This window comes from Leopardus geoffroyi, chromosome X, assembly GCF_018350155.1.
Source record: "Leopardus geoffroyi isolate Oge1 chromosome X, O.geoffroyi_Oge1_pat1.0, whole genome shotgun sequence".
NCBI classification, from domain to species: Eukaryota; Metazoa; Chordata; class Mammalia; order Carnivora; family Felidae; genus Leopardus; species Leopardus geoffroyi.
In genome coordinates this window covers 127,374,741-127,389,017 of record NC_059343.1, presented here as the reverse complement: position 1 = coordinate 127,389,017, position 14,277 = coordinate 127,374,741, and the positions used below count along the sequence as shown (strand labels likewise).

The 14,277-nt window shown below is 57.1% G+C and overlaps 1 protein-coding gene across 4 annotated transcripts; it reads right to left on the bottom strand.

Moving 5' to 3' along the window:
- Positions 1-223: 223 nt before the first annotated feature.
- Positions 224-12,769, bottom strand: OPN1LW (opsin 1, long wave sensitive). 4 transcript variants are annotated; one of them, XM_045471543.1, is made up of 7 exons: positions 12,149-12,284; positions 11,442-11,585; positions 7,942-8,238; positions 5,527-5,695; positions 4,367-4,532; positions 2,967-3,206; positions 224-485 (listed from the first exon to the last, which is right to left on the bottom strand). In XM_045471543.1, the coding sequence occupies exons 3-7, from the start codon at positions 8,171-8,173 to the stop codon at positions 375-377; spliced, it is 918 nt and encodes a 305-aa protein (XP_045327499.1). In that variant the 5' UTR covers positions 8,174-8,238; positions 11,442-11,585; positions 12,149-12,284; the 3' UTR covers positions 224-374. The 4 variants fall into 4 exon arrangements, with proteins under 4 accessions (XP_045327499.1, XP_045327498.1, XP_045327497.1 ...); XM_045471542.1 differs by lacking the exons at positions 11,442-11,585; positions 12,149-12,284 and adding an exon at positions 12,602-12,769 and having other exon boundaries at positions 4,367-4,545; XM_045471541.1 differs by lacking the exons at positions 11,442-11,585; positions 12,149-12,284 and adding an exon at positions 12,602-12,769.
- Positions 12,770-14,277: the final 1,508 nt, after the last annotated feature.

Genomic DNA, 14,277 nt, shown 5'->3' with positions numbered 1-14,277 from the left:
ACCCTCACCTCCCTTTCCGGCTCCATCGCCACCAGCCCGCCTCGCGTTTCCGTTTCGTGATCCTCCCGTACCGTCTGCGGACACAAGGCTTGGGAAATATTAAAGCCCCTGAAGCACGGTGCTGCTCTTGTCTCTATCCCCCTCATGCCCTCTCGTGACCCCGTGACTGAACCCTCGGAGGCTCAGGTGTCCCCAGACGGCAGCGGGAGCCTCTGCAACTTTGTTGTTTTTGGCAAAGAGAAACTACTTTTATTTCCCAGGGATGGAGGAGAAGGGGCAAAGGGGGAGGGGGTGGCCAAAGTGCCGGTGTGTGGGACAGGGTTTACGTTTTCCGGTAGGAAGCAGACCTTTTTGTTGTCACGGCCAGGAGGGACTCATGCAGGTGACACCGAAGACACAGATGAGGCCTCCGTTCTGGAGGCGCTGGAGAGTTCAGAGCCGTCGTCAACCTTCTTCCCGAAAAGCTGCATGATGCAGTTTCGAAACTGGCGGGGCAGAAAGCGCTACTCAGCAGAGCGGAAAGGGCCCACGTACCGTGCTAAAGGTTGCTCTTGGGGAATTCTGAGGAGGCTATTCATTAGGGGGCACCTTGATGACTGAGCACCTTCTCTGCTACCATTCAGAGTCCCGTGCAGAGACTGGAGCAGGCCTGAGGTTATTACTCGCACATGGGGATGGTCTGCTCCTGACTGCTCGCTCATCTGAGCCATCGAATTTAGACTCTGATGGTGACTGTTGTGCGTCAAGTTGTAACACCACGCCCCCCTCTCCAAAGCTACGTTCAAGGACTAACCCCTAGAGCCTGTGAATGTGACCTTATTTGGAAATAGAGTCCTTGCAGATGTGATGAAGATATACATTGCCATGAAGTCATGCTAGAGTGGAGTGGGCCCTAATCCAACCACTGGTGTCATTATGAGAAGGGAATTTGGACACAGACTCAGAGAAGGTCACGTGGAGGTGAAGGCAGAGATCGGGGTGACTTGTCTAGGAGCCAAGGGACACCAAGGACCGCTGGCCACCACCGGAGGCTAGGAGACGGGCGGGAACGGATTCGCCCTCAGAGCCCTCAGAAGGAAACAACCCTGCCCACGCCTTGACCCCGGACTTCTGGCCTCCAGAACCGGGAGAGAATACATCTCTGTTGTTTTACCCACCCCCCCCCGCCCCAGTTTGTGGTACTTTGTTATGGCAGCCCCAGGAAACTTATACAGTGACCAAAGAGGACGCCAGCTAAGGGGCCCATGCATAGGGCGACCCATTTCCAGAATGTCTGGGAAGAGACTCAGAGGCATTTTAGTGAAAAGGGATGTGATTGTCATCTTGTTTCTATCCCGTCGATTCTGAGGCCACGTAGGCACTAACTAGTGGTCTAACAAGACCACAGTCTAGCTACTACTTCATGTCTACAGCCAAGAGAATCTTCTATCACCAAGAGGGCCCCAGTGCATTTCCCCTATAAAGAGACTTGTAATGTATTCATTTCTCAAGTTATACCTCATATCATCACTGGGATAACCCCAATGTCTTGAGACTGCAGACGAGGGGCATCTCCTGTATATTCTAGGCCTATTCTTGACCACCTCCAGCTCCCTCCAACATCAAAACCCTCGCAAATAAAACACATAATTACAGAAATCAGTAACACAAGAAGTGAACTGAACGGGAGAATTGACTTAGCTGAGGAATTCATTTGACATCTACCTACTGAGTGTCCACCGTGCGCCAGACTGTCTCAGGGCGATCGGCAGTGGACAAAAAGAGCAACGTTCTCTGCCCTCGTGAGCTCCATTACAGATAATTGTCTCAGGACACAACAGGAAGGGATAACAATGTGGAGAGGGTGAAAGCAAACTTCAAAAGCCTGGAGATGTCCAGAAGTGCAGACATCTTGTCTAGGAGGGCCAGTTTGGGGAGGGGAGAATGGAGACTCAAGTAAACAAGTACAAGTACGAGGCAAGAGAGCCTAGGGTTCCACAAGCAAAAGCCAGACCTAAAAAGAGACCCACATGAACCAGGAAACAGGAGTCAGGGATACAAAGACACTCTAGGTATTGAGTTGCCAACAGTGGAGTCCCGGGGGATCAACTGTGTCCTACTTAATGCCTGAACATTACAGAAAGAGTGCGTGCTTAATGAACTCTGCAGGGAGCCAAGGGCCAGGCCAGACTGAGCGGGGCCTCGGAGCAACTGTGACATGGGGCGGGGGGGGGGGGGGGGGGGGGGGGAAGGGACAGAAGAGCTAGTTGGAAGGAATGGGAACTGGGTCTGGCATGATGCCAGGCCCCTGCGAGGGCCCCTGGACCTTTCTGGTCACCATCAAGTCACACATTGCATCTCGGTGAAGTAGATTTGATGGATTCAAAGAAGAGGAAGCCAAATTGTTCTTGGAAGATGGTAAGCCTCAGCGGTCACCTGTAACCTCCCGGGGGATCTAGGAGTCACGGGCAATTTGCTGCTGAGGCTGAGTATACCGGCCCATGACGGCTACTGTCTGGTGAGACTTCGGGCGGGACCACAGCGGGCCCCCTCGAACTAACCCACAAAGTCACAACAGCCGCATGCGGGTGCAGCTGAGAAGGGCCTCTCTGCGTCCTTGTTGGGGTTAGGGTTTAAAAACGGAAAGATGAAGACTGAGAGGACAGTTGTGCCTATCAAAGTGGGAAGGGCACAGCCAGGGTCAACGCAGACACGTTCGGGCGCTCCTTCGGGTGTGAGCGGCAGGACAACCCTGAGGCCGACAGAACGGGAGAGCAGCAACGTGGCGCGACTGCGCTGTGCCGGGCCAAGACTCCGACACGATCCACGGGGAGGGCTGGCTGGGGCTAGGTCATGTGTTGAGCCTTCTCTGGTCGTTGTCCTGGGGGTCATTAACGGGCACCCCCTCGACATGATTCCAGGTGGGAGCCATCGCTGGGCTCTCCGGGGGTAAATTCCTAGTTTGCTCTGCCAACGGTGTGACTTACCTGCCGGTTCATGAAGACATAGATGATGGGGTTGTAGATAGTGGCACTTTTGGCAAAGTAGGCCGGCAGGGCGGCCACCAGAGGGTGGAAGGCGTAGCCAGGGTGGGCAGCGGCGAAGCACGCAAAGAAAGTGTAGGGCCCCCAGCAGATGCAGTAGGCGAAGATCATGACCATCACCATGCGAGTCACCTCCTTCTCCGCCTTCTGAGTGGACTCGGATTCTTTTTGCTGCTTTGCCACCTGGGGGAGACAGAGATTCGTGCCTGGGGACGGTGCGTGGGAGAGTCCTTCGGGGCTCTGTATCCAGGGGGCTCCATGTTGCCGTTGCCTGGGCCGTGAGTCAGGGAGGCGGCGAGAGACAGGCAGCGGGGGGACGTGGAGTCATGGAGACGAGGAGATGGGCCCACCTCGGGCCGGTCAGCGGCCAGCGGCCAGCTCCCACCTGAGTGAGCCAGCAGCCTGGCTCAGGCTGGACCGGGCCGGCCTTGATGGAGCTTGTGTAGGCTCTGAGGTAACACAGAGCCTGCCCTGGCGAAGATGGCCTTGAAGGGCCTTCCAAGCTCTTGGCTTAGCCTGGCTCCCATTAGGAGTTTGGGAAGGAGCTGAGGAGGCCATCTTAGACTCGCCTGGTCCCTTATCAGCGTGTTTCCTGCCCGCCCCTCCCCCCCCCATGCTTGACTCTGAGGGGCCAATCGGGGGAAGAGAAGACAGAGGCTGGACACTGTCTGCTGTGGGCAGGGACACAGCCCCGAGCTAACAAGGCCCAAGCCATGGTTGGACACCTGTGGGAGCCGGCAAGGTTGCTTCTGATCCCTGACCACAGGCGGGGTTGGGGGAGGAAGCAGGGTGGGGGCACACTGCAGGCTGAAGGCAGGGAGCCTGTGGCCTTCACTCGGGCTGCCTACATAGGGGGGTAGGGGTGGCCGGGGACGGGGTCAACTTCCCAGTGAGGACAGTGGAGAGCGGGTCTGGGTGGCACATGGCACACGTGAAGCCACTCCTTGGCCTGCCCCACAGCCCCGTGAAGGGGACAAGGTCACTCTGGTGGCAGCTTTTCAAAAGCACCTTTTGATCTGCAGGGTTCACTTGCGGATCTGGCTGGCTGCTCTCCACTCCCCGGGAAAGGCAGGCTTTCTACCCAGGGGAGGACTGTCCCGGGTCACGGAAGAAATGCGGCTCTGCTCCCTTATTGGGAGCGTGAAGTTGCTTCATGCACGGTCCCTTCACATCGTGTAGGGACCAGGACAAGGGAGCCAGGACTGCAGGCGCAGCCCCAAAGGAATTGGAGGATTCAGGCCTGCTTTGAGGGCAGGAGAGAGATTCTCTGTCCCAGCCTAAGTGTCCTTGGCTCCCACGATCCTATCGGCAGGGGGTAGAGCCAGGAGAGTTCGGGGGCTCACCGCTCGGATGGCCAGCCACACTTGGAGGTAGCAGAGCACGATGACGCTGAGGGGGATGATGCAGCACGTGATCATGAGGACGATCATGTAGGACTGCACGCCAGGGTACGAGCTGCCACTGAACACATCGGGCCCGCACGATGTCTTCAGGCCGTGGGGCCAGTACCTGGAGAGAAGGGCTGGCAGCCTGTCCTGATGCAGGCAGGGCACCCTGGGGCCCCCGAGTCCAGGCATGCCACTGACTTGGGGAGGACGATTGGTGGCTTGTTTTAATTAAGGTGAAATTTACATTGCATGAATTCACCTTTTTTTTTTTTGAAGTTTATTTAATTATTATTGGAGAGACAGAGAGAGATTGTGTGTGTGTTCATGAGCAGGGCAGGGGCAGAGAGAGAGGGAGAGAGAGAATCCCAAGTAGGCTCTGCACTATCGGCATGGAGCCCGACATGGGGCTCAATCTCATGAACCGTGAGATCATGACCTGAGCCGAGATCACTTAACTGACAGAGCCACCCAGGTGCCCCTCACCAACCATTTTTGAAGCGAGCCATTCAATCTGACAGTTAGCACTTTCACAGCATTGTGCAACCACCACCTCTGTCTAGTTCCAGAACGTTTTCACTGGTCTTATATCCCCTTGTGTTTTTATTGTGGTAAAATACACATAGCATCTGAGCCCGCAAAGAAGCAGCCTGGCCAAGACACAAATGACCTATGGGCCCAGGTGTACCTACAACCCAAGAAGCCTCTGAAAGGGAGGCCCCTGAGAATGTGCGAGATGTAGGCCTAGGGCAGAGTGGGTGAGACGGCCCTGCTTTCACTCATAGCTGCTCCTGTGGCTTGAGCTTGTCGCCTTTCTCTGTGTGCACCCATGAACCGTTCATGTTTGGCAGAAACAGACCTTTCCAGAGGCTCAGAGATCACAGGACCTATTTCCATGTCGCAGCCAGGCAGATTTACATGTTCATAGGCACCGCGCCCTCAAAGGGGGTCACAGGGACATCGGGTCCATCCTCACTTTAGTCACGGGGCCGTGGAGGCCCAGAAACAGGAAGCGACTGACCCCACGGTTACAAATGGAGTCATGCGCCTGACCCTCCCCGCTGTCCTTCACCGTCTGTCCTAAATGAGCTGCATGCCTGACATACTGGCCTCCTTACCTGCTCCAGCCAAAGATGGGCGGGGCTGTCCACACAGCGGCCCAGATCCAGGAGAAGGCAATGCCAGCGATGGCTAGCTTGGCATCAAATCTCACATTGCCAAAGGGCTTGCAGACTACCAGCCACCTCTCCCAGGAAATGATGGCCAGGGACCAGAGGCCCGTGATCCCTGCAGGGGAGAGCAGACAGATGAGGGCTTTGAGCCCCCAACATCACTTCTTCCACCCATACCAGCCGACAGCTTTTAGGATCAAGAGACATCCTCCCCACCCATGTGAAAAACCTAATTCTCCAAAAAGTGTGTGCAGCTCCAGGGGGCAGTGGGCCTCTTGGTCAATTTGTCTGACACCCTCTTTCCCCATTCTTTCCTCTTGGGCGTCTAGCACCCTGATTCCTATCTTCCTCCTAGTTGGCCACCAGCCTTTCTTCGGATGCAGACGCAACTCCCGATGGCCATGCATGCACCCACGTGACCGCACTGAGGTGCTGTGGTCCCAGCCAAGGGCAAGGAAACGGGACGTGTCCGGTGACCTGTGGCCCTTCGGCCCATAGGCACGTTCACCTAGGCTTCCGGGTTTCCCACCGCTGCCCTCCCCCCGGCAGGTGGAGATCATGTCTCCATGCCCTGCTTAGACACTGGAGGTCTGTGGGCAGAGTTTAGGGCTCCATTAACTGGGGCGGGAAAAAGGACAGCTTTTTTCCACTAAAAACTCTAATGGACCCTAGGCATCGCCTTCCATTATGAGCATGGCAGCATTAGCAGTGCCTGCGACTTGCTCACTTTACAGAGGCAGCAGACACTTCCCTATATCACCATATTCATTACCGCTTTGAAATTTCAGTGGCTGTCGGGCCAGATCCGGTTATTTGATACTTTAATAAAGAATGGTGTCATCGATACTTCTAAAAAATGCATTTACTCATAATTTTAGTGAAGGACTATGTCACTCATTAATATTTAATACTTTGATCACTATATTTCGGTATCATGGGACTCCTTTGTAGTTCTATGGATCTTATTGTGCACGTTGGCAAACATTCTTCCGAGGAGGGGTCCGCAGGCTTTCCCTGGTCACTGCCGTTCTATACCTTTGGGAGAGCGCTGGGCCATCATCTGTAAAATGAGGGGCAGTTAGATATGGCGGGGGCGGCATCCTGCCCTGTACAGTGTGTGGGCCTCGTGTTGGCACCTACCTCACAGGGATATGAGGGGCCGATCTGCTCATTTCAGTCTTGCCCCCGTGTCCTGCTCCCATTTCACCGATGCGCAGTAGCAATTCAAACCTGCAGCCAGGGTCCCCCTGCCTTCCCCAGGCCCTGGCTGTCCTAGCGTCTTTTTTTTTTTTTTTTTTTTCCCTCCTCTTCATGTCCACCTCTCAGAATCTGAATTGGAGACCAATTTAGGTGGCAGTTGGATGAACCCGAGTTAGATGTGGGTGCTCAGGACCCAGGATTGGAGACCCCGTGGTCCTGGGAAACTTAAAATGGAAGAGCAGTGGTGTGACGGCTGGGGGCCCGGAGGCAGGCCAGCCTCGAGCCCTCGGCCCTGCGGGAGGGGTACCTCCCTCGTGCTCCTGTGGGCCCGGCCTTTGGTCTCTCACTCGGCCTCTTCCCGGGTCTCTCCCGCCAGCCTCCGCCTCCCGGAATCAAGTCCGCGCCCCTGCGTGTGCCCGGCCTCATAGTCCGCTCGGCCACCGGCCAATGCTCACCTGTCCTCTGCCCACCCAGCTGCCGCCTGCACCCTGCTCTCCTTGGCCACCTCGGCCCAGCTCCCTTCTCATCTTGCTGACTCAACGTCCGGGTGCTTCCTCGTCTCCTCCTGCACACGGTCCCCTGAGGGGGCGGATGGTGCCCCGTGCTCGCTATCTGGGATAGGGACCCCTCTTTCCGGGACTCGGGAGTGCCTCGGGGAAGGGATCGTATGCTCCTGGCGCCCCCCACATGGGTTCTTCTCTGCCAAGGTTGACCTGAGCAGGGCCCAGGCCCACAGAGATGTGAGTGATGGGGACCGGGATCTGAGATTTAGTTTCAGGGTCTCAAAAGCTCTAACGGGAAGCGCTGCTTCGTCTGGGAAAAGCCGACACAGGTGAGCTGAAAGAATACACATCCCCAGTTTGAGTGGAACTTCTGTTTGGGGTGACCCGGAGCCCTCCTTCCCACATTGTTCTGGGATTGTCCGTCTCCTCCTATGGCAGCTGCGTGGCCCTAGACCGGCCTGTCTCAGGGTAGGCACTCTGGATGTCCACTTGTCGGTCTGCAACCCCCCCCCCCACGATGACTCCGGCCCGGGTTCCCCTACAGGTCTGTCTCCCTTCAAATGCGCACCGTGGGCACACCCGGGGGGTGCCGTGTGAATGTTTCCTTTACGCACGGCAGGCTGGGTCTTCCCGGAGCCCGGGGCCCTGGCTAGCTTACCACACAAGGAGACAGTGTAGCCTTCCAGGACACACATGGGGTGGCCCAGCACAAAGTAGCCGTAGATCTGGTTCACGACGCTGATGGTGCTGGCGATGATGGTCTCCGCCAGGTCAGCCACCGCCAAATTCACCAGGATCCAGTTCAGAGGGTGGCGCAGCTTCTTGAACTTCATGGTGGCTGCCAGCACAAGCCCATTAGTGAAGACGGATGCAATGACCACGAAGATCATCCAGGCGCTGGTGACGTGGTACACCCATCGGGGCGCGATGTGGTAATTGGGACCTTCAAAGGGGCCTAGAAGGCAGGAGGTACAGCGCGGGGAGAGGAGCTGGGCATCGGCGTTACCCGACTGCACAGCTGTGCCCGCCCCACCCTCCCTTCCTCGTCAGCGCGTCGCGTCAACCCTCCCGCCCTCCTGCCCGCTACCCTTGCCTTTGCAACCAGCTCTTTCCCTCTAGCTTGGCCCGCCTGCGAACAACCTTCCGTGTTGTCACGATGGCACGGAGTGCTGGAACCTCACGGATGTTGTGAGGCATCCGTGTCTCACGCCAGAGGCCGTGGCCCGCCAGACAGGCATCCTTGAACTTAACAAAGCCAAACTCCTCACCAGCTACGCTGGGTATCACCCCCCATCCGATTTGCCACCCCCGTATGCGGGCCGGCCCTCTGGGGCGCCGTGGGCAGGCCTCTGCTCCCTCAAACCCCTGCACCCGCCGCGCTGCTTCCCGTGACTGCTCCATGCCTCTCTGTCATGGGACCTTTGCTCACATTCTCCCTTGCGCTGCGGTCCTCTTCTCTCCCATACCATAAAGCCCAGCTCGGATGGCCTTGCTTCCCGGAAGCCTTTCCGGATTCCTAAGCCGAGTGTCAACTCAGCCCCTTGGGACTGCCCCTGTGTGACATCCTACACTGTACTGGAGCCACCCATGTGCACGTCTCGTCGTATCCCATGTGGCAGGTTCAACGCACAGTCAGTGCTCAGAGAATGGATGAATGAATGAGTTCTGGGTTGAGTTGTGTCCCCCCATGAGAACGACATGTCGGGGTCGTAACCCCCAGGACCTGTGGAGGGGACCTTATTTGGAGACGGGGTCTGCACAGAGATGATCAAGTTACCGTGCGGTCGTTAGCGCGGGCCCCAATCCCGTAGGACTGGGTCCTCACGAAAAGGGGTAGTTTGGACACAGAGACACGCACACGGGGAGACGGTCACGTGAAGATCAAGGCCGAGATCCGGGCGATGCTTCCACGGGCCGAGCAGTGCCGCAGATGGCCGGGAAGAGCCAGAAGCCGGAGGAGAGGCCCGGAGCGGACTCTCCCTCGGAGTCGCCGGAAGCAGCCAACCCGGCCCACGCCCGGACCTCAGACTCCTCGTGAGCCAAGGAGTTTCTCTTGTGTGAGCCACTCAGCGTGTGGTGCTGTTACAGCCGCCCTACGAAACACACACGCAACGAAAAGGAAGGGTAACTCCCCTTTATTACAACGCAGTGGCTCTACACCTGTCGTGCTGAAGGACCTTTTTTACCACCATCATTTTTGGCAAAATACTTAAAGGGATGATACGCCAGTGCCTGCCGCCATGTACCAAAGCCTTATGGCGCCCAGGAAAGCATCCACGCAGAGTCCCCACATTTACCAGGACACTTCAGTTGTGTTCCACAAAAGCCCAGCTCGAACTAGTTTTAGAAGAGTAGGGCTTTCTTGAGTCCCCTGGCTAGGAGGGCTGGGGTAGATGCCAATCGCCCCCAGCACAACCAGACCCCGCAGCACCCGTGATGTTCCAGCACCCTGTGCATGAGCTTTGTTCGTTGCTTTCACGGGGAGCTCCTGGAAACCCATCAGCAATGCCCACAGCCATGCTAGGTGGCACAGGCCCCCTGGGGACAGACCTCTGACTACCGAAGGCCCGCGTGCTATCAGTTTCTGTACAGAAGGAAGCGGAGGGAAACCACGGGGCTGCTGATAGACCGGAGAACAGAGGACCCCGAATTGCCAACGGGTCTTGCCCAGAAACTACAGCGGGTTAGTCCGAGAACAGCAGCTGGGCCTGGGAGGTATACGGAACGCTCCAGTTTTTGAACAATTTCAAAACGAAGCAGCCAGAGCATCCTTCCCGGACAGTCCGCCGAGTCCAAATTGGACAGGGCAGGGACAAGAGGGACGGGGCTGTGCACAGTGGGGGAGGGGATGGACTGCTCCGAATGTGGGAGGTCACGGGGGAGGGTCCTCTAGCAGCGTAAGCAGAGCCCGTGTCCCAGCCTGCCCCTCTCTTCTGAACTCTCCAGGACCAACTTCATAAAGAAGTGGGCACCACAAGAGTATCACCGTCAACTCCCGGGGGGAAGGTGTTCTGAAGAAATTCATGGAGGGAGTGAATTGGGTGTGGGGGCAGGCGAGGAAGCAAGATTTCTGTGAATATACCTTCTTCTCCAGATTTTAATTCGGAACCTGGTGAATATTTTATTACACGATTTTAAAACAACATTAAAATTTAAAAAGCAATCCCTGAAAATCAAAAATAAAACAAATGAACCTAAACGCATATCCACTCAGAGGCATAATCACACAGAGAGGGACTGTTCTAAGCGACTTGGAAGGGCACTAGTTTGACTATGCGAACCTGGTGGCGTAGACCCTGAGGACGAAAAGACCTGTCCAAATGTTGAGTTTTGGGTACGCATGTTGTTTGTTGATGGCGGTGTCGGTGTCATTACTCTGAGACCATTGTGAATGTGTGTGATAAAAAGCAAATGAGTAATTGAATCATATTCTAATTCTTCTACCCAAGGCCCTTGAGAACAGGATTCTTAGTGGGAGAGAAAGGAGACCCAGAGGTCAAACCCAACTGGCTCCACTGGGAAACCAAGTCATTACTTTGGAGTGGGAGAAATAAAAGGAAAGAAGAAGCATTTCTTCTGCCTTTCCCATACACTCTGTGTCCCTGGGGAAGCCAAGAGTAGAAGAGGGAATGTTTCAGTCTATCCAAGGACTCCAGCTAATAGATGAAGACAGGGCGAGGAAGTCAGAATGTCACCATTTTGCAACCCCCAGCAGTTTCGTGGGTCCAAGCATCGAGTTCAGCAGCTGCCAACACCCCAGAAAAAGGGGCACCCTCCTGATGGTGAGGAGATCCAACCAAACACAAAACAGATCCAACTGGCCTCCAAGCAGATCTTCATATCAACTACCAATTTACAGACACATAATGATGAACAAGATGGGAAGGGGCATGGGAAGCCACACACGGGAGACCATCAGCAAGTCCAAAGTGGAGGGGTCCGGGGACAGACGACCCATTCCCTTGAACAAATAAATTACAAGGAGGTAGAGAGGGAGCCCCTGACTTCAAAGAGGACAAAAAGAGACAATGATCGATCTGAACGTGTGGACCTTATCGGAGCCCTGATTCAAGCAAGGTAAAGAAAACAACAAAACAAAACGTACGACCTTTTGTTCAACACCGGTTAAGAGATTCAATAATATCAAGGCAATGTTACCTTATAGGTGTGACAGTGGCATTGTGTTTATGTTTTAGAGTCCTTTCCTCTTACGGGTGCATACTGAAGATTTACAGACGGAATGATGTCATGTCTTAGATCTGCTTCCAGGAATCAGCAGGGGTGGGTCCACTTTGCTAGATACTTGAATTTTGTGGGGGAAAATGTACAAAAAGGAATCTCAGGCATCAGTGAAGGCCCAGGGGCCTCCAGGGAGGGCCCTGTTGTGTCGCCACCAAGGACATTTTGACAGAACGATCAGGTCAGGGCAAACTTGAGGGTTCTCAATTAGTTTGGCCTGGGAACCCTGGCTGTCAGGGAGCTGGCGTGGCTTCTGGAAACCATGGCACCTGAGACGTCCTTGAAGGAACAGATGGGGTGGTCTTTGGTTTGGAGGAGAGACTGGGGAAGGGGGGCCAGGGGCAGGGGGTCACTAACATCCTCAGTTCTTTGCAAGGCTTGCACGCAAAGCGTTCGGACTGACGCACTTCCAGGGCATAACTCGGGCCGCCTCCGCGGGCGTTTCAGGTGTCTGTTGGGCCCGAGCCCTTTCTCCTGGGACACCTCCCAGCGGAAAGGCTGCCCTGGGAGCCAAGCGAGTCCCCTCCCCAAGAACGTGCAGCCGAAGTCTGCAGGCCCCGGGGGCAGAGTTGGACAGGATGGCCACTCCCGTCTCTTCCGACCCTGAGGTTGGAGAAGGCACCTACCCTCCTCCGGGCCACCTCATGTTTGCCTCCTTTTGGCTTCGGGAGATGCAAAACTGAGTCCGAGCCGGCTTCTTCCCTAGGAAGCCAGGGCGGTGCGGCCAGAGAGACACGCCAGAACTGAACGTAACGGGTGCTTACTAGCGGCACGGGACCGCAAGGAAAGAGTCAATGAGCATTCCCGGGACAGCGGTTCGCAAAAGGTCTGGGAAGCCTGTGTGGTTTGGAAAGGCAAGTTGTATATTACGGTGTCCTTTTGTGTTCAGAAAGGACCGCCCCCCCCCCCCCAATTTCATGGCATCATGAAGGCGAAGGGAGAAGGACCACCTCGGCCGCTGCTGACGTGTGTGGAAGAGAGCTTTCCAGGCGGGTGGGTGGCCAGCAGCCCTCCGCGTGGCCACTCAGGCCTGGTGTCCCTGGAGGGCTGTCCAGCCTCCACAGCGCCCGCTTGCTCACCTCTGGTGGCGTTGCTGTTGGTGTAGGTGAAGATGCTCGCCCGGGTGCTGTCCTCCAAGCCGGCGTGCGGCTGCCCGCCTGCAAGCCTCTGGGGGCCCCACCGCTGGGTCATGGCTCCGGAAAGCCCTGTCCCCAGTGCCTGCCAGCCCTGGCGCTGCTTGGGGGGTCACGGCGCTTTATAGCAGCCCGCGGGATCAGCCGGGGCTTCCTCACCTTAGAAGCTCCCAAACCCTTCCCCACCTGATCTCTTAATTGGGCCCGGGACTTAGACCTCCCCCTCCCCCACCCCCTGCCTCCTGGCTCCTAAGGTGAGCCTGCGAGGGCAGCTCAGAGGCTTTTCTGGGAACCCACTCGGAGTCCCCCGCCTGCTAAGGCGGCTGCAGGAGCTGCCGCGGGCCCTGGCTGGTGTTTACGTGCGCTTTCCTCCCTACTGTGCAGTGCTCCCGCTTAGGCCAGCTGGGCCCTAGTGTCGGCCTTTCCACATTGACGTGTGGGTTAGGGAAGCGGCCCGAGGCCCAGACCCGCCGTTGCCGCGTGGTTCTCCTCAGAGCCCCGGGGGGGAGGGGGTGGCGGGGGGCCGGGAGACTTTGCCGCGGCCCGAAACGCAGCCTCCTCGAGGGTCGGGCCATCTTGGTGGGCCCGCATGGTCGCGAGTGGTGCTGGCGGGGGGCCCTCCCCCAGGAAGGGAAAGACAGGCCTGGGGTGGGGCTCCCCTGCTCCCTTTTGCTTCCCAGGAGCCCACGGCTCCTGCGGTCACCGGGGAGCTCGTCCAGGCCCTCCCGGTGGCCTTCCCGCAGCACCTGAAGGTGTCCACGGGCACTCAGGTTCCACCAGCTCGGGTCTCCTTGTCCCTGAGTCCATGACCCTTCCCTGGACTGCTCCTGACGACACCTCCCTGTAGGCTCGCCTGCAAAAGCAAGCCTCTCAACCGAGTGTTCCAGACGGGCTGCCTCCTCTGTCCCTCTTGGCCCACTACAATCTGGCTGCGGCCCGGACTTGGCAGCGTTCCGACTGCAGGCGGATCGCCTAATTCTGCAGCCCCACCCCCGCCCCCCTCCGCAGGGGGGCACACCCTCTCTCCTGGGTCCTGCCAGCTCCTCTCTCCTGAAGGTCAGCTGTCTTCATCACCTCCTTGGGGCCGGCCTGAAGCTCAGTAAAGCCAAGCCACGGGCGTGCGACCTCACTCCCCTGCTCTCGGGGGCCGTGACTCGTCAGCACCCCAGGCGGAGGCTCCCGGTAACATGGCTGGACGTCTGTGCCGCCCCGTGCGGCCACCCACAGTGGGAATGGCTCCCGGCGCCGGTCCGGGCCTGCCACGCGCCGGGTGCCAGGCCAGGGGCTCTGTGTGGAATCGAAGGAACGGGTCCTGACCGCCGTCTTGCCAGGGCCCCCGGGCGGCCTGGAAAGCTGGGCTCGTTGTCCAAGGGCAGGAGAAAGTGTACCCAGTATTTACACCCCTAGGTGTCTACTCAAGAGAATCGAAGCCACATGCCCACACAAAAACCTGTCCAGGACCACTCACAGCAACACTAATCCCAACAGGTGAACAGGTAGAAACAGTCGAAAGGGGTGTCAACAGGTGAACGGACACACAGAATGCGGTCTGTCCGGGCGACGGCGGCGACTCGGCCGGAACGAGGAATGCGGTTCTGACCCCTGCCACAACAGGGCCTGCC

Bases quoted from the DNA above. Each gene is read 5' to 3' on its own strand.
- OPN1LW (XM_045471541.1), bottom strand. From the start codon at position 12,713: ATGACCCAGCGGTGGGGCCCCCAGAGGCTTGCAGGCGGGCAGCCGCAC. The intron at 5,696-7,941 runs GTAAGCTAGCCA...TCTCCCCTGCAG, and splicing joins CTACACTGTCTCCTTGTGTG to GGATCACGGGCCTCTGGTCC. The intron at 3,207-4,366 runs GTGAGCCCCCGA...TGTCTCCCCCAG, and splicing joins TGTGGCTGGCCATCCGAGCG to GTGGCAAAGCAGCAAAAAGA.